This window comes from Aedes aegypti, chromosome 3, assembly GCF_002204515.2.
Source record: "Aedes aegypti strain LVP_AGWG chromosome 3, AaegL5.0 Primary Assembly, whole genome shotgun sequence".
Classification (NCBI taxonomy): Eukaryota; Metazoa; Arthropoda; class Insecta; order Diptera; family Culicidae; genus Aedes; species Aedes aegypti.
In genome coordinates, this window is record NC_035109.1 from 325,103,887 (window position 1) to 325,130,242 (window position 26,356).

Consider the following 26,356-nt stretch of genomic DNA (forward strand, 5'->3'; position numbering starts at 1 on the left):
TTGGAGATTGATGAGCTTTTTTTTCGGTTGGAAAGGGCTGTCGGGATGCTTCTGGATGACAGTTTGGGGAAATTGGATGGATTTGTGAGATTGGTTTTTGTTTGTTCTGGTTTTAAAGGTTTGTGCATGCTGTGTAAATCTAGTTGAATCGCAATGATCGAATTCGATGAGAGTTATTCAACAATATTCATATTCCACACTTATTCTGTCTTAAAAAAAAAATATTGCACTAATCTAATGAAAAATCTATACGCTTAAATTTCACGTACTTTTCATGCTCTTTCTCATTCTCCATCCCATTCTCCATCCTATTCTCTATCCCATTATCTTTCCAATTCTCCATCCCATTTTCCATCCCATACTCCATCCTATTCGCCATCCCATTGTCGATCCCACTCTCCAACTTATACTCTACCCCATTCTACATCCTATTTTCCATCGCATTCTTCATCCCATTCTCTATCCGATTCTCCATTTCATTATTCATCCCATTTTCCAACTCATTCTCTATCCCATTATCTATCTCATTATCCATCCCATTCTCCATCTCAATTTTCATCCTCCTCCATACTATTCTCCGTTCCATTCTCCATCCCATTCTCTATCTCATTTTTCATCCCATTCTCCATCCCATTATCCATCCAATTCTTAATCCTATTCTCCATTCTACTTTCCCACTTATTCTCCATCCTCCTCCATCCCATTCCATCCCATTCTCCATCCTATTCTCCATTCGTATCTCCGTCTCACTCTTCATTCTATTCTCCATTCCATTCTTCATCCCATTCTCTATCCTACTCTCCAACCTATTCTCTATCCCATTCTCTATCCTATTCTCCAACCTATTCTCTATCCCATTTTATCCCATTCCATTCCATTAAATCCAACGAATTTCATCCAGAATGAGTTGAAAATATCAAAAATCGTGCTCGATAATCTTCGTTTTGGTTAAAATTTTACACATGGTTCAAGTATGATAGAATAAGTGTTTTCCACAGATAAATCAAAAATGGTCGACTTAAGACCAACTTTTTAAAAATTGTCTATGAGTTTTTGCATACAATTTGAAAAAATCTTTGAATTTGGAAAAATCTAGATCTGAAACTATTACTTTCAGAGAAAAACGAACTATGAAGAAGTTGTAGTGAACCAATTGAACTATACGAAAAAAATATATTCAGGGATTCTTCCAAAAACTTTCCCAGAATTCCCAGGGAATTCTCATAGAATACTGCAGATGCCCACCACGTATTCATTCAGAAAATTTCGCATGAAAAATCCCTCAAGAATAGTTCTTGTTTTTAATTAAAGAAATTCTTGGGCCATTCATTCTAAAATTGTGCCAAGAAATTACAAAAAGGTTTGCTTTAGGAGTTTAACCTCGAGCTCTTCATAACAAAATTATTGAAGTTCCATAATTGCCTGCTAAAAATGTTCATAGATTCCTCAACATTAACTTCTTCAAAGATTTCTCATTTCTGAATTTCTTTTACAGTTTATCCGAGTGTTCAATGATCCCTCCAAAGATTTTTCCTGAATACTTTTCTTTAAGGATTACTGCAATAGAGACGCAAAAAAAAATAAAATAAAAGTAATTAATATGAAAAAATATGTTAAATAGACTGAAAATGCTTAATAAGGTTTGCGTAATTTTAATTCTTTAAGGTGATTATAAAACGAAGCCAAACTTTGAATTTTCAAATGCACAAGACGAGAGTATCTGACAACAGTTTGCGTTGAAAACCAATCAAATTGCTTGCTTGCTGGTGATGACCAATGGGATAGATTTTTTACGCGGAGCGCTGTTTGGTTCTCAAGTCTTGTGTTCTTCAAAATTTGAGTTGTGGCTTCGTTCTATAATCACCTTAAATTTTATTTTTGAATTTTTTATTATAACGAATACAATATTCTTTCGAGGTGTATTCTGTTCTTATAGCCCAAACGGTTCAGTACAGCTTCTCTACTCCATTGATCGTTTTCCTCTAAAATCAACAGGTAGGAAAGAAAATAATTGTAGCTGAAATCCATAATAGATAATTTACCAAATGTACATAATTTATATTACAAAGTTTAGGGGAATTACTGTGGATTAGCCAAGTAAAAATTGGATGAAGTCATATTTGAAATCCTTGTCAAAGCTTTACAAAACAAAAAAAGGATGATTGGAAGATTTTCTGTCAGAACTGTCAAGGAAATTCGTAAAAAAAACTTCTGTAGAAATGGTGGAGGATTTTAAAGAAATTGTTAACATTAAAAAAATACGAATTAATCTTGAATGGATTTAATTTGAGAATCATCTGCGAGCATTTATTTTGAGAATTGCTGGCAAGATTCTGGCATAGTAATATTTTTAAACAAGCTTCTATCAAGATTCATTGTGGACTTCTGATGGTTTTTCCCGAATTATTTCAGGTAAGTTCTATTGCAGCAGCTTGGTTTTCATTGGTTTTCAAAAAATCTTCAATAGCTTTATTATGGAGCTATGAACGAAGCCAGAGAGGGGCAGGGGAAGGCCGTTACCACCCCCCAGCTGATAAAAAAAAATAAATCAACTAGCTTGTTACGAAGGACAATTTATTGTTTAAATTTCCACAAATTGTTTTTAGCATATTCATATAAAATTGCGTCATGAAAAACTTTTTAGTTAGCGCTTGTAGTTTTAAAATCAGATTTCTGCCAGATAGAGAATTTGCGTTGCCTCGTCCCTCCCTGGTCCCTTGCATCTTGGTTGATTTCTGGAGATTGTTTTAGAGTGCACCATTGCCTCATTTTCTGTCAAAGATTTTACTAGAAATCATTTGAAGATTTCATCAAAAGTCCACAATATATCATTGGGGGAATCTACCAAAAAACTACTCGAAATGAATTTATCCAGACATTTTCTGAAGAACACCTAAAATGATAAATGAAAGCTTTATATATTACATAGGATTTCCATCTAGAATTCCTCTTGCTTTCCTTCCGTTTCTTCAAGAAATTTCTTCGATAGTCACTTTATATCCTGAAATCGTTCCAAAAAGTACTTGGAATATCACCAACGAGTCGTCAGCTCAAGGTATTTCTTGGAATGCATCTTTGGAAACCCACCAGATTAAAGGGATTTCTCCAAGTATTTATCTCAGATGGCACCTTCTGAAATTCTTTCTAATGTTTTTCATGCACTCTCTCACGAGTTACGCCCGGAATTCAAATCGAGGGTTCAAATACTTCCTGCAATCATTCGAGGAGTTCTGTTTTTTGTTCCTTGTTAAATTTGTCCAGATTATTGTTCTTAAGATTTTTTTAGTTTTTTTTTCTTGAGAAGTTGCTCCTGTTAACTATCCGCTTAAAAAAAAACGATTTCCTTTATGAAATGCAAGTTTAGATTTATCAAAAACTGTATTTAGAAATACCTAAGGGAACTTCTCTATGAACCCTTAAAGAGATTTTCACAGAAATGTCACTAATTTTTGTTCGGGAATTTTTACAGAATTTGTAACAAGCTCAATTCTATATGATCATTTGGAGAAATCCCACCAGAAACAGCTTGGCGAAGTATTCCTACAGGAATTGTTCCAGGACTCTCTTACAAAGATTTGATCTATAATTTCCTTAGAAATTAGGAAGCATTGCCTTAGGTAGGGATTCCACAAGAAATTTTCCCAGGGATTCTACTAATAAATTTGCTTTATAAAGGTTTTGGATACTTTCGAGCTTCTTTGCAGAGTACCCCGATAGTTTGTTTTAGTTCAATATTTTTGTATATTTTTTTTGCATTTCATGCCGGATTTTTCTGAGAATTACTCCAGATATGACATTAAATATCCTGAGTTCTCCTGGAACTGTCCTAAGGACTTATTAAAAAGCTTCCCGCAAATTATTATATACAATTACTAAATATTCAAGACTAAGATTAACGAGAAAATACCTCAAGTGATTTTTTATGCAAGAGTTACATAAGTTGCTCAAGAGATGTTAGAAAAAACCTTGTTGAAATCCTTGGTAGATTTTTGCTAGAAGCTCTGAAATATTTCATGAAGGAATTGTTACTGTTTTGGAGAAGTTGCTGAAGAGATCCATGAGGAAATACTTTATCATCTATGTAAGAATTTTTATGACCTAAGAAAAAATCTTATAATAAAAGAATTCTAGAAGGTTGTGCAATGAAGATTTTTTTTATGAAATAGTAGAATATCTGGATTTTTTCTCAGAAATTTGTCTTAACTAACTTTTATTCTTGTATGTGTTTCATCAAGAATCTATAGAATGATATTAATGGTATAATTTTTGATGAAATTCATGCAAAATTTTTGACAGGGTTCCATAAAACTTACCAGAAGTAATGCAATAAGAAATAGCTTAATACATTGCAAAACGGATGCAGAGATTGTGTATGATGTTCGTTTTGAGTGAAATTCATGAATAAACTTCTAAAGTTATTGTTGTTGTTTATTTATTTATTTACGTGAGTTTTTAACCTATAGTCATTCGACTCACGCTTTCATACATAACATATAATAAATCATTAACTAATGAGATTATTTAGTATTATAAGAACTTCACAAGTCCAATGCAGCTATGGATTTAGCCGCTTTGATGCCCTTTTTCAGCCATCGCTTCCGCATCGTCTTGATGATCATCTGGGCCACCAGTATTAGTATGATGATGATCTGCAGCAGTGTTTGATGCTCCGCTGAGTGGACTTCTAAAGTGGCTTGCCCTTTCCTGGTGGAATTGCTGGCTACGCCCATGTATGAAGAAATTAATTAATTATTAACTCCTAAACCCCTACCCAAGCAACCAAAAGTGCGGAAAAAACGGCAAACTTTGGCTTAATCAGCTATTTCAAATTCAATGAAGAACTTTCTAAGCAGCTAACTTTTTAAGCAATTAACCGAAGTTCAGTTTACAATTGGTTCGCTTACGCAACTGAACAGACTGTTGTTAAGCCAAAAAATAAACTTCGATGAACTGGCAAAAAAAAACATTCTTACCGGATAGCCATAGCAAGCATTTGAAGATCATTCCTAATTGGTACGGGATTTAATGAATGGTATGGATTTTATGAAGAGTCCTTACCACTGCTGCATGTACGCGTATCGAAAGTATACATTTTTTTCCTCGATATACTAATTTCATAATCTAGGCTTTATCTTTTCCCTTTTGGAACTTATTCTGAACTTGAAGTACTATTAAGAGTTCACTTTTAATCCAAACAGAACTAGAAAATTTGAAAAAGTTCACGTAGAACTGTTTGTGAACTTCACAATTTGGCATTACTCAGTTTGTTTTGATTCCCAATGTGCTATAATTTTGATTACATTTTAGATAAAACAAAATAAAGCAAGTCGCTGTGAAATACCATACATAAACACTGAATAGTTTTCGACAGAAGAATCATAGTTACTTATGTGTGGTATATATTGAAAGGTGAATATTAATGAAGGAATTGGTCTTGTAGTGACGGAGATATCTAAACTAAGCAATGAATTATTATACAAAAGTGATTATGAAACTGCTTTGGGTTATTAAATGCGCCACAATTTCTGGCAGTACGCTGCAGATAAGGTACGGCTGTTATGTAGAGCAGATCTAGTTACGGCCAAGAAGTCATTAAATTGTGGAGCTGTCGTGAAGTGCTTTAATTGAATTACAGATAATAGATTAGAAGACTAGCGCACGCTTGAAATAGATTTATCAACAAGTTTGTACTATTTTTTCTCATGTTACAAAAAAGTTCATGTCAAGTTCGGTTTGTACTTCAAACGAACTCTGTGTTTGGAGGTTCGATTGAAGTTCAGTTTGAACTTTGATTGAACTCTCAGGATTCTAAAATTATAATCGGTACTTCTTTGAGCATCAAGTACCGTTGAAATACATTTGATCTTATTAATCAGCAATAAAGTTCCACGGAACTAGCCCTACGCTAAATGTGAACTTCTGAATTCGATTGTTAAGTTATATCAGAACTTTTGGTTGCTTGGGATAACGTCTGACTTTTCACTAGGTATATATGAACTTTAAAAAATCATAATTTGGCCAATTATAGACTGCTTTTGGATCTATTGGTCTCAAACAAACCACATACTCTTCATGATTTATAATTATAGAAGAATTGGAATTGGCCACATGGATCCGGAGTTATTCCGGATTCAAATGGGGTATATTCGTTCCGGAAGTGATGGTTCACGTAGATTTTTCAAGATTAGCGGCAATAAAATTATTCATTGTGTACTTTCTGTAACTAAAAAGCTTAAAGAAAGTATCCTGAAGTGGGCATAATCTCATACTGATTTATGGCATTACAGTGGACTCTATAACTATATACAGTGGACTCTATATACTCTATAACGCGATGGATTTGTCGGTCCCTTCCATTTCCCATACATCGTGCTCTCCATAAGTCAATATTTCTATAACTCGATATCTTTACTAGTCGATATTACATGAGAGGTAAATTTCTCTCCATAACTCGATATTTATTTTAAAATCATTCTTATTTTGGAATACTTGATCTAATTCTTGTTTGAAGGTGAATAAAAACTTGCAAGTTGTAAAAAAAGTCAGTAAAAAACGCGATTTTTCAAGTATTTCGATAAAAGATTTCAATTATTTTTTTGTAAAATACTGTCAACAAAATAAAATTATTTTCTTACAGAAGTGATCACATGTGTAATAGAAATACAGAAATTTGTTCCTTCGATTTTGTATTTTTTTGTCGGTGTATTCCGTAACTCGATAATTCTATAAGTCGATGGTCCCTTGTATATCGAGTTATGGAGAGTCGACTGTATATCTATGATGTTCAGCATAAAAAATCATGCATTTTGAGCCATCGCACGATACTATTCTTTGAGTTTGAGAAAATGTCGTTTTCGAGTACATTCAGGAACCGGTGTCAGATGACCAGGTGTCCGAAATGGCCAGAATCAATGAGAAACAATGTGATTCGGCCTTCTGGCAGCTTTTTACTTATAGAAAGTACACAAAGAACAATTTTCCTACCGCTAATCTTGAAAAATCTACGTATATCATCATTTCTGGAGCGAATATACCCCATTTGAATCCGGAATAACTCTTGAACCAAGTGGCTAATGCCATTTCTTCTGGAACATAATAAATCCTAAAGAGTATGTGGTTTGCTTGAGACCAATAGATCCAAAATTGGTCTATATTTTTTTAAAGTTCATTTTAAAGAAAAGTTAGACGTTGGAGGCTTGAGAGTTTGACCGTGGTTTGAACCCAAACTACGGAAGATCTTGTATTGATGGTCTATTTTTACAACCTGTACCCATACTACATAGCTATCTAAACTGATCATTACGTCGTAATACACCTAATTGCTTTGGACATATTAGCAGTTAAGTGAACACACAAAATCTAGATATGCAAATGCTCAAACGGAATTTGAAATTCTTGTACCAAGAGTTCGGTGTTCAATAGACCTTGATTGGCTTGAGTGAATTGAAAATTGGAAGGTGGAAACATTATCCAGTTGAAAATAAATTTACCGGATAAATACCATAATAGTGTCGGTGCTTGCAATATTCAATATTATTATTGAAACCTTTTCGCTGCAGAAACATCCTTCTGTGATGTTATCCATGACGCCAGGCATAAAATAATATGGTTCCCGGTTCCCATACTCATCAATTCATCACTTTCCAATCCATATCAATGCAATCATAAACCACACGCTAGTTCAGATAAACTAAACCGTTGCCATGCATCTAGAGTCACATTGGTAGACCATAAACAAAACCAAGCACTATCCATTGAATAGTTTCCACAGCATCACAGCTGAATGAGGGATTACCGCATCCGAAGCACTCAACAACGAAATCAAATGCAAATAATTATCAATTAATTAACCGGCCAGAATTGCATTTCCAGCAGATCATTCATTTCCGCATAAATAATGCAGACTAGAATAAATTTCGTTTCATTATTCGTCGATAAATTTCCGATTTTTCCCCCAGGGGAATCGCACTTCATCAAACGCTAAATAATTGCCGAATAAATTCCATTTCATTAACCGCCCGGAATTCTTCCTTCTCTCTTTTTCCGGCAGATCCTGGAACTGGTCGACGCCGTCGCGATAAGCTCCACATCCGTTCGACTCGAGTGGCAACTGCACATCTCCAGCACCGAGGAGTACATCGAAGGGTTGTACGTTCGCTATCGGGACCTTGGCGCCAACTCGCAGAAATATAGCATGCTAACCATTCCGAACAACGCCGCCGAGATGCACGTCATCACCAATCTGGACAAGTTCACCCGGTACGAGTTCTTCCTGACGCCATTTTTCAAGAATGTCGAGGGACAACCCAGCAACTCCAAAGTGGTACAAACGGCTGAGGATGCTCCGACGGCAGCTCCGGTCAACATTCAAACGGGGATGCTGAACTTGACGGCCGGATGGGTCAAGTGGTCTCCACCGCCTGCGGAGCATCAGAATGGGGTGCTGCTGGGGTATAAAATTCAGGTGAGTTTCAGAAGATGTGGGGAATTTCTTGAAGATGAGTTGACAAGTTATGAATTTCCACAGGTCAAAGCGGGAAACTCATCGAAGACGCTCGCGTCAATGACCCTGAATTCGACAACGACCTCGGTTATGCTGAACAACCTGACGACCGGTGCAACATATCGAGCACAGATTGTTGCCTTCAACCGAGTCGGAGCCGGGCCGTACTCCAAGCCCGCATACTTAATAATGGATCCAGCTCACGTAATAGCTCCTCCTAGGGCCCATAACTCTCTCAGCGATATCGGAGGCTATCGTCATCACAACTTCATGCACGAAACGTGGTTTATGGTGTTCGTAGTGCTCGCCCTGTTGATCATTTTGACCTTCACGGTAGTTGGAGTGGTCGTGTTCATCAAAAAGCGTCAGAATATGAGCAAGGCAATGGTCACAGTGCCGGTCATAACCAGCGGAGACTTGGCCAGCTTGAACCTCACGCGGAAAGATTGCCTCTGGATCGATCGAGGTTGGAGATCAACCGATACCGATAAGGACTCCGGTTTGAGTGAGATGAAGCTACTGGAGAGTTCGCAAAACCCTTCCAACTACACGGATGTTGGAACGGATTACGCCGAAGTTGATCCACGGAACATCGTTTCGTTCTACAATTGTAGAAAGGTAGGTTGGAAATTATAAAATTAAGTGACCATAAATAACCGTGATCTTTTCAGTCTCCGGACAATCCCTCGCCATACGCAACCACAATGATCATGAATGGTCATCCCAACCAGAATGGTCATGAAGCGTATTCATCAGCCAACTCTAGCTTGAGGTCGGACATTCCCTATGGTCCTGGACATCCGAAACCATTCGCGATGCCCTACAGTACAGGTAAGTCTGCTCCATCGAAACATTCTGCTTGTTCTTTACTCCCTGGTGTGCTTCCCTTAATTGGTACTAATGGCTCGACAACACTATTCTGTAGCTCCCTCTAACTGGATCGACTTCCTACCCCCTCCACCGGAACACCCGCCACCCATTCCGCAAGCTCTAGACCACCACCTACATTTGAACCACGTGTACCCCTCGGAGCTAATCGGAACCTCCAGTTCCCAAGGTTCTCGATGTGGTTCAGGTCTTTCAACCAGCTATAAGTAAGTAACCCACGGCTCCAAATTTCCACCCTGCTTCACTGTTTGAACATCTTAAAACTAACCAAAATTTTCTCGTTTCTATCTTCCCTGCACCCCTTGCTAACCCATCATATGCAAAACCATTTTACTTCATCATATAAGCGCTCACCACTCATATCAATACGTAGATCCGTCGCTCCTGGGACGAGGTTCCCGAAGCAGTAGCAACGAACTCCGCAGTCCACCGACATCTCAACCGCCGCAACCACCGACCCATCTCTATCTGCCGCATCCTCCACATTCCGCTTCATCTCTCACCAACGGGTCCAACCCCAGTGAGGTCTACTTCAACGACGACATCTACAACAGTCCGGTAAAAAGTGCCGACCCACCCGGAATGGGTCCACCACTACCACCGCCTCAACACTTCAAACTTCCAAGTTCCTCGTCCGCGTCCTCAATTTCCTGCTGTCCGTCGAATCAATCCCGTGGAAGTCAACAGCACCAGCGGTACCAGCAGTTCCAGCAGCAACAGCAAGCCCACCAGGACTTTCTGGACTACCAACAGCAGCAGCAACAGCACCAGCTGGGGCACGCATTGGCGACGCCCTCATCCGAGATGCACATTCAGCATCAGAAACGGTGAGTTGATGTTTCAATGACTATCATCCCCAAAATTGTGGAAACCCGTTTACAAATACTACTCGTCACAAACCTATGATCACTATATAAATGGAAAAAGTTGCGAATTTGATCAGCGTTTTGGCTGCTGCTCAAAATTTGCTCCGTAAATAATTGAAGACTTCTAGATTCATGTGAAAATTCCTCTAGCGAGATAATTTGAACGCTTTTTTGATAGATTTGTTCAAGAATTTCCGCCGTGGATTATGATTAGCATTCTTTCAAATGTGCTCCCACAGCTATTTAAAGATTCTCTCATGGTTTTCGACATGATTCATACCAAGAACTCTTCCAGACAACGACATGTTCTAACAGAGACTATTCTAAGGCATTTCAATGAATTCCTCAGCAATTTATTGGAGAACTCTTAAATAGTTCACACGAAGTACAACATCTTAACTGCTTTTACACAAATTTGTCAAAGAGTTCTAAGTCTGTCACAAACTCCACGGGACACAGCTCTTTGGATCTACAAGCGTGATAGGTTATGTTTGGTATGAAATTTATATCTCTATTGACCAATGCACGGGTTCATGATTTTGACGTTTGAACGGTGCCGAATTCACTCGTTGCCATGGTCACATAAATAACACGGCTCCGCTCAAACGTCAGATAGTGAACTCGTGCATCGGTCTATGGACCTATGCACGGGTTCACAATTTGACGTTTTAGCGGTGTCGTGTTATTTATGTGACTATGGAAACCAGTGAATTCGGCACCGCTCAAACATCAAATTAGTGAACTCGTGCATTGATCCATAGGCACATAACAACATGCCCTGTCATGTTGTGAACCAAACGACTGTTAAGGTTATCCAGGACTCAATTGTGTCTTTCATATCTAGAAGCATGAATAGTAATTTTTAGTAGAATAATCAATAATATTTATACCCAAATAGGCTCATAAAACAAGGTCTGTCAAGAATTGAGCTCAAAGATTCGTTAAGGTTATCCAAGAACTCCTCTGAATACCGTTATGATTGGTGGTCGTAAAAAGAATCGGTCGTAAAAAAAATCAGGGTTATAATTATGTTTTGAAAAATGCAACGTCTTGCTGTGGATATACTGATCCGAGATATTTGTCAAAGTTGAAGCATGGGTTGAGAACTTTCCAAACTGGCCGTTCAAGTTTTCATATTTTGGTAATAGATGGTAGCACTGCTCGACTGGTATCAAAAGAGTCAATTATATGGGGTCTTCTTCTTCTTCACGGTATTAACGTCCTCACTGGGACAGAGCCTGCTTCTCAGCTTAGTGTTCTTATGAGCACTTTCACAATTATTAACTGAGAGCTTTCTTTGCCATAGTTGCTATTTTCGCATCCGTATATCGTGGGGCCAGATAGCCGTAGCGGTAAACGCGCAGCTATTCAGCATGACCATGCTGAGGGTCGTAGGTTCGAATCCCGCTGGTCGAGGATCTTTTCGTAAAGGAAATTTTCTCGATTCCCAGGGCATAAGAGTATCTTCGTACCTGCCATACGATATACACATGCAAAAATGATCAATCGGCAAAGAAAGATCTCAGTTAATAACTGTGGAAATGCTCATAAGAACACTAATCTGAGAAACTTTCGTTTCGCGGATAGTTCAAGATCCTGACCACTTTAAAAAATGGCGTCTTCGACAAAGTTGTTCAGTAGCTCAAAGACTATCATTATTCAAGCCAAGATATTCGAGATTTTGCCTCCAGGCGGCGCTAGTGAGCATATAAGTTTTGTTTTGCGGTTATCTCAGGATCCTGACCACTCAGAAAGATGGTTTAGGGACAAAACGTCGAATACCAAAACGTCGAATGGGAAAAAACGTCGAAAACGTCGAATTTTCCACACTGTTTTCCAGACTTATTTTTTTCACATCGGGGTCGATGAAATATGCTGTGAATTTTTTTACTTTTCGACGTTTTGTCCTTTCGATGTTTTGTCCCTTCGACGTTTTGTCCTTTCGACGTTTTGTCACCCAACCTTCACCAGGCAGCGCTAGTGAGCACGAATTTTTTGTTTTGCGGATATCTCAAGATCTCAACCAATTAGAAAGATGGGGTCTTCGACGGAATAGTTTAGTAGCTTAAGGGCTATCATTATAAAAGATATTTGATTCAAAATTTTGCCACCAGGCAGCGCTAGTGAGCATGGAACTTTTGTTTTGCGATATTCTCAGAATTCCGCATTTCAATGACCCCTACATGTTAGCCCTTAATCAACTGAACAATTTTGCTGAACATCATGACCCTCTATTTTGAATATTTGTTTAGATATTGATCATTTATAAAAATGGTCGTTATTCTGAATTTCGGTCTTAAAAAACGGTCGCAAAAACAGATTAGAGTGTATAGGCCTACAGGCGTACCCAGTGATCTCTTATAGATATATGAATAACATTTAAATCTATCTATAAGGAGATAATCCTGCTCAGGATTCCGACAGAATCCTGTTCAGAATTCAGTTTAAGATTCCAACAGAATCATGCTCAGGATACCGACAAAACCCTGTTCAGGATTCCGTCACAATTCTGTTCAGGATTCCATCAGAATCCTGTTCAGGATTCCAACAGAATCCTGTTCAGGATTCCATCAGAATCCTGTTCATGATTCCGACAGGATCCTGTTCAGGATTCCGACAGAATCCTGTTCAGGATTCCGACAGGACTCATATTTAGGATTCCGACAAAACCATGCTCAGAAATCCGATAGAATCCTGCTCAGGATTCTGGCTGAATCCTGCTCAGGATTCTGGCTGAATCCTGCTCATGATTCTGTCAGAATCTAGCAAATGATTCCAACAGAATTCTGCTCAGGATTTCGACAGAAGTCGCTCATCGTTCCGACAGAATTCTGTTCAGAACTCCGACAAAATCCTGCTAATGATTCGAACAGACTCCGGCTCACGAATCAGACAGAATCCTGCTCATGATTCCGACAGAATTTTGATCAGGATTCCGACAAAATTTTTACTCAGGGCTGTGACAGAATCCTGCTCAGGTTTCCGACAGATATCTGCTCAAGATTTCGACAGAATCCTGCTCAGGTTTCCTACAGATTTCTGCTCAAGATTCTGACAGAAACCTGCTCAGGTTTACGGCAAAATTCTGTCGAGGATTCCGACTGAGTCTTGTTCAGAGTTCTGACAGAGTACTTTTCAGGATTTCGATAGAATTCTGTTCAGGATTCCGACAGAATCCTGCTTAGGATTCCGACAGAGTCTTGTTCAGAATTCTGACAGAGTACTTTTCAGGATTTTCCGATAAAATTCTCAGGCTCAGGTTTCCCACAGAATCCTGCTCAGGATTCCGACGGAATCCTGTTCAGGATTCCGACAGAGAATTGTTCAGGATCCTAACAGAGTACTTTTCAGGATTACGATAGAATTATTTTCAGGATTCCGACAGAATCCTGCTCAGGATTACGACATAACCATTTTCAGGATTTCGACAGAATGCTGCTCAGGATTCCGACAGAGTCTTTGTTCAGAATTCTGACAGAGTACTTTTCAGGATTTTTCGATAGAATTCTGTTCAGGATTCCGACAGAACCCTGTTCTGGATTCCAACATAATCCTGTTCAGAATTCCGACAGGATTCCAACAGAATCCTGCTCAGGATTTCGACAGAATCCTACTCAGGATTCCAACAGAGTCTTGTTCAGATTTCTGACAGAGTCTTGTTCAGAATTCTGACAGAGTACTTTTCAGGATTCCGATAGAATTCTGTTCAGGATTCCGACAGAATTCTGCTCAGGATTCTGACAGAATCCTGTTCAGGATTTCGGCAGAATCCTGCTCAGGATTCCGACATAATCCTGTTTTGGATTTCAAAAGAATCCTGTACAGGATTCCGACAGAATCCTGCTCAAGATTCCGACAGAGTTTTGTTCAGAATTCTGACAGAGTACTTTTCAGGATTTTCCGATAAAATTCTGTTCAGGATTCCGACAGAACCCTGTTCTGGATTCCAACATAATCCTGTTCAGGATTCCGACAGAATTCTTCTCAGGATTCCGCCAGAATTCTGCACAGGTTTCCCACAGAATCCTGCTCAGGATTTCGACAGAATCCTGTTCAGGATTCCGACAGAGAATTGTTCAGGATCCTAACAGAGTACTTTTCAGGATTTCGATAGAATTCTGTTCAGGATTCCGACAGAATCCTGCTCAGGATTCCGACAGAATCCTGCTCAGGATTCCGACATAATCCTTTTCAGGATTTCGACAGAATGCTGCTCAGGATTCCGTCAGAGTCTTGTTCAGAATTCTGACAGAGTACTTTTCAGGATTTTCCTATAGAATTCTGTTCAGGATTCCGATAGAACCCTGTTCAGGATTCCGACAAAATTCTGCTTAGGTTTCCCACAGAATCCTGCTCAGGATTCCAACAGAATCCTGCTCAGGATTCCGACAGAATCCTACTCAGGATTCCGACAGAGTCTTGTTCAAATTTCTGACAGAGTCTTGTTCAGAATTCTGACAGAGTCTTGTTCAGAATTCTGACAGAGTACTTTTCAGGATTCCGATAGAATTCTGTTCAGGATTCCGACAGAATCTTGCTCATGAATCTGACAGAATTAAATTCAAAATTCAGAATCCTGCTCAGAATTCCGACAGAACCCTTCTGAGGATTTCGACATAATCCTGTTCAGGATTCCGACAGAATTCTTCTCAGGATTCCGCCAGAATTCTGCACAGGTTTCCCACAGAATCCTGCTCAGGATTCCGACAGAATCCTACTCAGGATTCCGACAGAGTCTTGTTCAAATTTCTGACAGAGTCTTGTTCAGAATTCTGACAGAGTCTTGTTCAGAATTCTGACAGAGTACTTTTCAGGATTCCGATAGAATTCTGTTCAGGATTCCGACAGAATCTTGCTCATGAATCTGACAGAATTAAATTCAAAATTCAGAATCCTGCTCAGAATTCCGACAGAACCCTTCTGAGGATTTCGACATAATCCTGCTCAGGATTCCGACAGAATCCTGCTTATGATTCCGACAGAATCCTGTTTCCTGATTTCGATAGAATCCTGTTCAGGATTCCGACATAATCCTGTTCAGGTTCTGACAGAATTCTGTTCAGAATACCTAGGTAATCTTCTTCACAATTCCGACAGAATCTCGTCCAAAAATCAGGCAAAATTTCATTCAGAATTCCGAAAAAATACTGCTCTGGATTACGACCGAATTTTGTTCAGAATTCCTACCGAATCCTGTTCAAGATTCTAATAAAATCCTGTTTAGGATTTCAGCAGTATTCTGTTTAGGTTTCCAACAAAATCCATTTCAAGATTCCAACAGAATCTTGTTCAGAATTCCAACAGAATCCTCTCCAGGATTTCAAAAGAATCTTGTCCAGGATTCCAACAAAATCTTATGCAGGATTCCAACCAAATCTAGTTCAGTATTCCAACCGAATCCAGCTCAGGATTTCAACCGAATCCTGTTTAGGATTCCAACCGATTTCTGTTCGAAATTCCAACCAAATTCTGTTCAGGATTTAAACCTAATCTTTTTCAGGATTTTAATCGAATCCTGCTCAGGAATCCAACCGAATCCGACTATTCAGGATTTCATCCTTATGCTTTTCAAGAATCTAACCGAATTCTGTTCAGGATTCCAACCGATTAATTTTTGTTCAAGTTTGATTCTTGAAAAGCACCGGAAAAACTTGTGTTGTGATAGCAATGGCTAGGTGTAGTGAAACTGGCAACACTGCTATGATGGAATCGAAGATAAGTGGCTTAATGCCTATATGAATAAAACAATCTGTGGGAAGTGTATCTTCAGAAGAGGCACGGAATCGAACACTGAAATGTAAGATTTATTGATTAAATTAAGGTGATTATAAAACGAAGTCAAAATTTGAATTTTCAAGAGCACAAGACTGGAGAATCTGACAACAGTTCGCGTTAAAAATCAATCAAATTGTTTGCTTGCTGGTGGTGACCAAGGGGATAAATTTTTAGCGTGGAGCACTGTTTGGTTCTCAAGACTTGTGTTCTTGAAAATTTGAAATGTGGCTTCGTTCTAAAATATACGCTATATTACAGCATTGAAGCTGCTTGAAGAATGCTGCTATCATGTTTCATTTTGAAGGAAACATTTTCAACAACTTGGATGATAATTGTTCTATAAGTTAAAGTTTCACGCATTCCAATCAAGTAAAGCATACAATGAAGCACAGACAATATAATCCCGTTTTGCTACGATTATCTATTAACACATATTTTCGGTCAAACCTCAAATGAATATTGCTTCAATTTGATCAGTAGCAATAATGTCAGCCCAAATTTGACCACCCCACGAATCCAATCAAATCTCACTTAATGCACATCTCCTTTATATTCCCACAGATTATGCGGTAGCTGTGACGTACTTCCAGGTGGTGGTGCTGGCAATCAACCCATGAAAGCCATGCCCTACTCCCACGGAGGAGGAACAGCACCGGGTGTGGGCTCCACCGAGTCCCACCTCCAACCGCATCGGCCTCCTCTGCTGCACAGCGTCAGTCTCAGCAATGGGCACTCCACCGAGCACGAGAATGGCACCTGCTTCAATGGGACCTGCTCTTCGGACGGTTCCGGCACCGGAAGCAGCGGAAGTGGTGGATTCTCTCAGCGGTCCAAGTTCGCCCGCAAGGTGCATGTAAATATTGAAAACGCCCTCAATGGAAACTATCACCATAATCACCCACATCAGCATCAGCATCATCATCATCATCACAATCATCATCACAATCAGCATAATCATCCGAACGGACAGCAGCAGCAGCAACAGGAGACGATCAGCGAACACGAAGAGACTGAAAACGACAAAATGCTTAATAGTTATAGTTGTGACACGGACGGCGAGGTGACGACGCTGAGCAACGGTTGCGGCCTCGGGAGGGATGACTGCGAGGACGACGGGGACGATACGTGTTGCTCGTGCAGCGAGGAGGGATCCTTCCTGTACGAGGAACCGATTCAGGTCAAGTAGAGATCCGTTGCCGTGCGACGCTCGAACGTTCCTATGTAATTATTCCTTCTCTCGCTGATAGTGATGGGCACTCGTTGGTAGCGAACGAACGAACGAGTAAATCCTTTTTCTTTCAGTTAGGTTACAGAGGGCTGCGTAATCGTAGTTGGTGCGGTAGCGTGGTATTTATGATAAGATCTTTCCATGGGGTGTAGGGTGCGGCTTGTTTTTCGAATGTTTTCAGAATCAAAAGTTGGTATACTCTTCCGAATTCTAATCTTTTTTATAAGAGAAACTTCAAAATTATACCTGAAATTATTCAGATCTATGGGTGGTTTAAGCGATTTGAAGGTGAATGTTCAGTAAAATTTACAAAATATTGTTATTTTTCAACCAATTTCGATTAGTTTAGCATCATTCTGTTCAAAATCAAATTTATAAAAAGTTTGTGAAAATATCGATTTTTTTAAACTTTAAACTAGTAGGAGCACATCTTCAGTACCGGACACGCAGGCTGTTAAATTCTAAACATTAAAACTTTTGTGTTTATGCAATGTCAATATCAATTTCTACTAAATATGATAACTTTCGTTACATAATACAATAGATTCGGAAATATCAATACAAACTCCAGCATTGAATTTAAATGATCTATTTAAGGCGAAGTAGGCCGCCATTGAAATTTGTACGCGTTTTTGATTATTGCTGCCAAATCATCTCACGATTTTGAATCAAAGAGAATCAGTTGGTTTTACACAGACACAGCTGAAAAAGTATCAGCATACTTTATGCATGTTAGCGCGTACAGTGATACGTTATCAAGTCAATATAAACTATCAAGACTGAGTTTTATCACATTGAAATACGAGCTGAAAAGTAATCATTGTTGCCAAAACGAATGACGGGCTACTTACCCTTAAATACTAAATTTCTCAATCTTGGCAGGTGGCACAGTAATTCAATTAACCGCAATCTTGAACTCAACTCAAACACGTGATTATTTTGGAAACCTCGATTACATGGTTCTGATGAGAAATCATTATCTGATCATCACTTTATCTTCTTGGAACATTTGCATGTTATTTCGCAGACTTTTCGATTTAGGAATATTCGGTCAACAAACTGGCTCTCTATATTGATTTAGTTGCGATCAAATTTTATGGATACTCTTCGTCTTCGTCCATTGAAAATCCAAGTGATTTGGATGATGCCGTTGATATATTTTTTTCTATTTTATATTAACAAGTTTTTTAAATCCTGGACTAGTTCATCGTGGGACCAACGACTTTACTTCTCTTTCGAAGGAAGTCATCACTATAACTCTTATGTCATAAGTGACTTTCTTTGGGATGGTATTCGAATTCAGGTCCTCGGCGTGTGTTCTAACCTCTACCCCATGTCAGCCCCCTCGTTGATACTAAAACATCGTACATAATGGAAGCTTTTGAAGAAACATGTCCTCTGCAATCTGTGAAGAATTCCAATCTGACAAGACTCAGGAAACAATGTGGAAAAAGCTGTGCTTCATTCTATAAATTTCACTTTACTCTAATTGCCGGAACAAGAGAAGGTCATTTGTGACAGCACAAGTTGGGTAACGCACCGACAGTAGATGGCGCTTATGGCGCGGTGATCTGGCCAATGACACAGCGAGTAATGGGTAGAGTTATATACTTCTGTTCCGATAGCCATGCTGCTATAAAAGCTCTTGCTTCGGCCAACTCATGGTCCAGTCTTGTTATCGCATGTCGAACACAAATGAAGGATTCAAATTCAGTCAACTTTTTAAACTTCTTATGGGTACCAGACCATTCCTCCATCACTAGAAATGAATTGGTTGATGAGCTAGCTCGCAATGGAGCATCACATGACTTCATTAGCCCTGAGTCAGCTACTGTAATTCCAAGGGGGTGAGCCACTACTCAAGCACAAATAATACTGGAATAGTCGTTTGGTCAAACAAAATTGTACATTTTTTTTTAAATTTCTTTATTAGTATCATTCCAAACATTACATTCATTACTTATATCTAGGTGTTCTGTGTTATTAGACAACACTATCATTCTAATTTGGTAAAACAAATTTAAGATTTTATTTACATTTTGTTAACAACATATAACATTTCATTTGCCGTAGCAGTTCCGATTTTTTACAGGTGAGTTGATTTCACCTGCTTATAAGAGAAAAAAAACGCTTTAAATATACTTAACCTAACTTAACCTAAACATATAACGCATTAATCGTGACAATAGAAGATTGTAACGATTTTTGCCTGAAATTATTGATTATTTTATTTGACATTTGTTCCAATGTTTCAACATTGGATATTCTATGTAACTCATCGGTACTATACCAGGAAGGAAGCCTCAGAATCATTTTCAAAATTTTATTTTGAATTCTCTGCAGAGCTTTCTTCCTGGTATTACAACAGCTAGTCCATATTGGTACAGCATACAACATGGCTGGCCTGAAAATTTGTTTGAATATCAAAAGCTTGTTCTTAAGACAAAGTTTTGATTTTCTATTTATAAGGGGATAGAGACATTTTACAAATTTATTACATTTGGCTTGAATGCCCTCAATGTGATTTTTGAAAGTTAAATTCTTATCTAGCATGAGCCCTAGATACTTAACTTCATCTGACCAATTTATTGGAACCCCTCTCATCGTGACAACATGTCTACTTGAAGGTTTCAAATAAAGAGCTTTTGGTTTATGTGGGAATATTATTAGTTGAGTTTTGGAAGCATTAGGAGAAATCTTCCATATTTGCAAGTATGAAGAAAACATATCCAAACTTTTCTGCAATCGACTACAGATGACACGCAGGCTTCGACCTTTGGCGGAGAGGCCTGTGTCATCCGCAAACAAAGATTTTTGACATCCCTGAGGTAACTCAGGTAAGTCAGATGTGAAAATATTGTATAATATTGGTCCCAAAATGCTGCCTTGAGGAACACCAGCTCTTACAGGAAGTCTTTCAGATCTGGAGTTCTGATAATTAACCTGAAGTGTACGATTTGACAGATAACTTTGAATTATTCTAACAATGTATGTTGGAAAATTGAAGTTTTTCAATTTTACAATCAAACCTTCATGCCAAACACTGTCGAAAGCTTTTTCTATGTCTAGAAGAGCAAGACCAGTAGAATAGCCTTCAGATTTGTTGGAACGGATCAAATTTGTTACACGTAAAAGTTGATGAGTGGTCGAATGTCCATGGCGGAATCCGAACTGTTCATTGGCAAAAATTGAATTTTCGTTGATGTGGGCCATCATTCTGTTCAAAATAACCTTTTCAAAAAGTTTACTGATGGAGGAAAGCAAACTGATTGGACGATAGCTAGAAGCTTCTGCAGGATTTTTGTCTGGTTTTAAAATTGGAACAACCTTAGCATTTTTCCATTTGTCAGGAAAATATGCTAATTGAAAACATTTGTTAAATATGTCAACTAAAAATGATAAGCTACTTTCTGGAAGTTTCTTGATGAGGATGTAGAAAATTCCATCATCGCCAGGAGCTTTCATGTTTTTGAATTTTTTAATAATAGTTCTCACTTCTTCCAAATCAGTCTCCCAGGCATTTTCGAAAACGTTCTCTTGATTGAGAATATTTTCGAACTCCTGAGTGACTTCATTTTCAATTGGAGTCCTAAATTAAAATTGTGCGCACTTTCAAACTGCATAGCAAGTTTTTGAGCTTTTTCGCAATTAGTTAGTAATAATTTGTTTTCCTCTTTCAATGCCGGTATTGGCTTCTGAGGTTTTTTTAAGATTTTAGATAATTTCCAAAAGGGCTTAGAGCCAGGGTTCAATTGAGAAATCTTATTTTCAAAATTTTTGTTTCTTAATTGAGAAAAACGTTTTTTGATTTCTTTCTGCAAATCCTGCCATATAATTTTCATAGCAGGATCGCGAGTGCGTTGAAATTGCCTTCTCCTCACGTTTTTAAGACGGATCAAGAGTTTAAGATCATCGTCTATAATCACGGATTCAAATTTTACTTCACATTTTGGAATTGCAATGCTCCGGGCTTCAACAATGGAATTTGTTAAAGTTTCAAGAGCATTGTCAATATCAAGTTTAGTTTCTAAAGAAATGTTAACATCAAGATTAGAGTCAACATACGTTTTATATATATTCCAGTCGGCTCGTAAATAATTGAAAGTGGAGCTGATAGGAAGAATCGCTTCTTGGGATATTTGAAATGTAACAAGGACATGATCAGAATCAAAATCAGCATGAGTAATCAGTTGGCTACAAAGATGACTAGAGTCGGTTAAGACCAAATCAATCGTAGATGGATTTCTAGAAGAGGAAAAACATTTGGGGCTATCAGGGTATTTAATTGAGAAATATCCTGAAGAGCACTCATCAAATAAAATTCTACCGTTGGAATTACTTTGAGAATTATTCCATGACCGATGTTTGGCATTAAAGTCACCAATGACAAACTTTTTTGACTTATTGCGAGTCAATTTACGTAAGTCAGTTTTGAGCAAATTAACTTGCTGTCCAGAGCATTGAAAAGGCAAATAGGCAGCTATGAAAGTATATTTACCAAACTGTGTTTCAACAGAAACACCTAAAGTTTCAAAAACTTTAGTTTCAAATGATGAAAACAGTTGATGTTTTATACGCCTATGAATGAAGATTGCAACTCCCCCACATGCCCCATCAAGTCGATCATTACGATAAACAAAAAAATTAGGATCTCTTTTGAGTTTAGATCCAGGTTTTAAACTCGTTTCGGTAATAACTGCTATATGCACGTTATTAACCGTAAGAAAATTAAACAGCTCGTCCTCTTTACCATTCAGAGAACGAGCATTCCAATTCAAAATATTTAAATTATTATTTGGATCCATTAGAAAAACGTAATCCAATAACAATTTGATTTGTAAATTTTACACCTACTTGGACTGCTTCAGTCATAGTGGTGGCTTTGAACATTGCATCAATCATTAGATTCAATTGTTCAGTTAGAAAATTAAAATCAGAGGCAGACATGTCATGTGATTTCCCATTAGAATTTCCGGTAGACGAAGAAGCGGAGTTACCTGTGGCGGTAGGGTTTTTTTCATTTGATTTGAAACAAGTAGAATGGGTACCCATGGATCGAACAGGGGAGGAGTTCGAATTTCCTGCTACGATATCGGCAAAGGATTTACCGTTGGTAGATACATTCGAAATTGAAAGATTCGAACGGCTACCCGACGGATTAAAATTAGTTTGTGAATGAGCATGATTATGATCTTCCTGATGGGTATAATTCATGATCAAGCGATCGTTAACTGAAAAATGAGCATTGTTCGATACTCTATCAGGCAAATTCCGGAAACGGCCGTTATCGTAACGGATATTATCCTTCATCTGCCTGGCACGAGCCTCAACGACTCTCTTGCGTGAAGGGCATTCCCAAAAGTTAGCTTTATGAGGGCCCTTGCAATTGGCGCATTCAAACTTTCTGGTATCTTCTTTCACAGGACAGACGTCCTTAGCGTGAGAAGAACCTCCGCGAATCATGCATTTAGCATCCATGCGACAATGTTTTGTACCATGACCCCACTTTTGGCACCGACGGCACTGAGTGGGGTTCTGGTAATTTCCTCCAGGTTTCTGGAAATGTTCCCATGTCACACGGACATCGAACATAATTCTTGCTTTTTCTTAAGCTTTAATATTATTTAGTTCTTTTTTGTTAAAATGAACTAAATAATATTCTTGAGAAAGCCCTTTCCGAACAATGCCAGATTGGGTTCTCTTTTTCATAATGATTACTTGGACTGGGGAAAATCCAAGTAAATCATTTATTCCATTTTTGATCTCTTCAGGTGACTTATAGTCACTTGAGAGACCTTTCAAGACAACTTTGAACAAACGTTCACACGGTGCTCCAATTACCGTTATTATCAAATAAAATATACCATTCAAACGGCAGTCAGCAGTTGATTCCTAACGTTGTTCTGCACCTCTGGGCCGATTTTTGAAAAAATCCTTAGTCAGAATTTTGAGTTACGCCCTTTTAAAGTTTATATGATAGAAATCACACGAAATATACCACTTTAACTTGTTTCAACAAAGAGATTATAATAAAATTTTGAAGTTTTAATTTTTTATATAGTTTTAGATATTAAAAAATATTTTCATAAAAAAAATTCTAGACCGACATTTGAAAAGGGCCAATGCTATGTTTAGTTATTACTTATCAACCAATACACGAACAATTATATCTAACAATCTAACGCCTGATAGTGATTTTAGGAAATTGTCCAAAGCATTCAAATTTGTATGAAAAATTCATGGACAGGATATGCAGATACGCCCTTTTGAAATGTATGGAAAGAATATGGAATATGGGATATGGTGGATTCTGCTCCATCTGTAATCAACGGTTAGCTAGTTGCATACATAATCATTACAATTTTGCGATTCTTCTTATTTCATTCAATTTAGCAAGTTGCATAGAAGGAATGATTCAATTTGTGTTCAAATGTAACGCAGAATTTTCCAATTTAAGACCCCCTTTCCTCCCCCACGTTACAGCTTTTGTATGGAAAATGTGTGAACCGTAACACTACCGAACCTCCTCGTTACGTAATATTTGAACGATACCAAATTTACACGTACACATGTTATCTATACTGACATTGAAAAAGGACCAAAGTATAATTGAAATATACACATTTCAATATAGCTGAATAATGACTGTATCAAAGTTTACCAAAACACTCAAACATCACTTATCTTTATCTATATTATATATTCATACATACATACTTCTATTCTTATCTGTTCTATTCTATTCAATTATACTCTACTTAAATTTATTCTACTCTGATCAACCCTACTTGTTCTTATACATATTTTTACAAATGGACACTGTAAACATTAACAACTGAACGCAAAAGATTTGAACGGTACTCTTTCGATATTTGTACAGCTTTTAAGCGCTCCCAGCTCTGTAAAAAATTGCTTTGCACAGATTCTGACTCCTAATGCGTGCTTCTCATATGATCCATAAAAATGAAGATTTGAATTATTATTTCACAGTAAGTCCAAATAAGGTGTCGTGTAGTCGCCTTAACCCTTTCTAGCTACACCCATGATATCAGCTTTGTATGGATAACAGATTAACTGCTAACCAGCCAGTCGATGAGCCAGCGTAGCAGAATTGCTTCTATAGATCGACTACGTAGTAAACAACTCGTCGTATAACTACCTACGTTGCTAGATGGGCCATGTGAGATGCGAGTAGGAGATCGTTAGAGAGTTTGCCGTATGTTTTTGCAGTGGTGAATATGCTTCCGGAGTTGGATGTAGGGAGAGATCTTATTCTCTTAACTCTTTCGCTGGACCCGACCATTTTGAGATCAGATTACTGGTCAACCGATGACCATCCGTAGCCATCTGCGGCAGTTAATATCGGGCATTACCCTCAAACGCACACGCGCAGATGGGCCTCCGCAAGGTCTTTTAATATGTGAATTTCGTGTTTAGAATTAAGTGTAAATTGTTAGCTTGTAAGCGAATAAATGTAGTCCGTGTAGTATTGTGTTTCCGTAAATATAGTGTTTTAATCAAACCGCCGCGAGTGTGTAGTTAATTGAACATGAAAGGAAATTTGTGCCCACAAACCCCACCGTCCGCTGGAAAGAATTTGTATGAGAACAAATAATTGCCCATCACCCACATCAACCACCCGGTCGAGTGCTGAGGAGCCATCCCACCTAGTCGAAGGAGGTAATTCCCGGTTCCCCAACATAAGGGTTTCAACTTATATATGATAGTTTTTATGTATTTTAAGGAACTTAAGCATTTTGTATTAGATGCTTTTCATTTGAGCTGGATCCTCGTTTTAAAGGTAATTTGAACAAGTTTGTCGAGAGCTGAGAAGAGCAGAGTCTGACAAAATCTTCGAAATATCATATCACCATGTTTAAAGTAAAAGACTTCTGCAATGCAACTGGTCGAGGACTAGGCTGACATAATGAGCTGGCGTCGGAGTCTGTGCATAGCGCTGTTTCACAGACCTGTCAGCGCTATAAAGTCGAACAAACATCGAAAGTGTATCGTTCAATTCTTTTGCGCGCAGTTGTTGATTACAACATTGGCATTTGTAAAAATATGTATAAGAACAAGTAGGGTGGATCAGAATAGAATCAGAACTTAAATTTAAGTAGAGTAGAGTTGAATAGAATAGAACAGATTAGAATAGAAAAGAATTATATAGGATTGAATAGAATATAGAATATTGAATTATGTAGATACAGATATGTTATGTTCGAATGTTGCGATCAACTTTGATGTTCAGCTATATTGATGTGTATATATTTCAATTATACTTTGGCCCTTTTATAATGTCAATCTAGACAATATGTGTACGTGTAAATTTTGTGCGACTTGCTAAATTGAATGAAATAAGAACAACCGCAGAGGTGTAATGATTATGTATGCACCTAACCGTTGATTATAGATGAAATGGAATTCACCATGCAATATTCTTTCCATACACTTCAAAAGGGCGTATCTGCATATCCTGTCCAAGAATTATTCATTCATATTTGAATGCTTTGGACAATTTCCTAAAATCACTATCAGGCGTTAGATTGTTAGATACAGAGAAACCTCCATGAGTCGATATTGAAGGGATCATCGACTCATGGAAATATCGAGCAATGGAACAGCAATCCTTTGGAAAGCTGCTTCTAGGGACCATCATAGTAACCATGAAATTTTGTTTTTAGTATGGTTCCATGAGTCGATATCGAGTCATGGAACATCGACTCATGGAGGTATCACTGTATAATTGTTCGTGTATTGGTTGATAAGTCATAACTAAACAGCATTGGCCCTTTTCAAATGTCGGTCTAGAATTTTTCTTTATAAAAATATTTTTCAATATCTAAAACCAGATAAAAAATCAAAACTACATTTTTTTGTATAATCTCTTTGTTTAAACAAGTAAAAATGGCATATTTTAAGTGATTTCTATCATATAAACTTCAAAAGGGCGTTACTCAAAATTCTGACTAAGGATTTTTTTCAAAATCAGCCCAGAGGTACAGAACAACGTTAGGCATCAACTGCTGACTGCCGTTTGAATGGTATATTTTATTTGATAATAACGGTAATTGGAGCACCGTGGTTCAGTTTTGT

At 38.0% G+C, this 26,356-nt stretch overlaps 1 protein-coding gene across 3 annotated transcripts in view; it reads left to right on the forward strand.

The window, feature by feature from the left end:
• The window catches only part of LOC5565802 (protein sax-3), an 808,606-nt gene extending 790,684 nt beyond the window's left edge, over positions 1-17,922 (forward strand). For 2 of the 3 annotated variants that reach the window (XM_021853934.1, XM_021853936.1), the window contains 6 exons: positions 8,051-8,464; positions 8,528-9,121; positions 9,175-9,334; positions 9,429-9,597; positions 9,739-10,218; positions 16,594-17,922. In XM_021853934.1, coding sequence (XP_021709626.1) covers positions 8,051-8,464; positions 8,528-9,121; positions 9,175-9,334; positions 9,429-9,597; positions 9,739-10,218; positions 16,594-17,218 — 2,442 coding nt within the window. In that variant the 3' untranslated portion in view covers positions 17,219-17,922. The remainder of the gene's footprint in view (positions 1-8,050; positions 8,465-8,527; positions 9,122-9,174; positions 9,335-9,428; positions 9,598-9,738; positions 10,219-16,593) is intronic. The other variant, XM_021853935.1, reaches the window with a different exon arrangement.
• Positions 17,923-26,356: the final 8,434 nt, after the last annotated feature.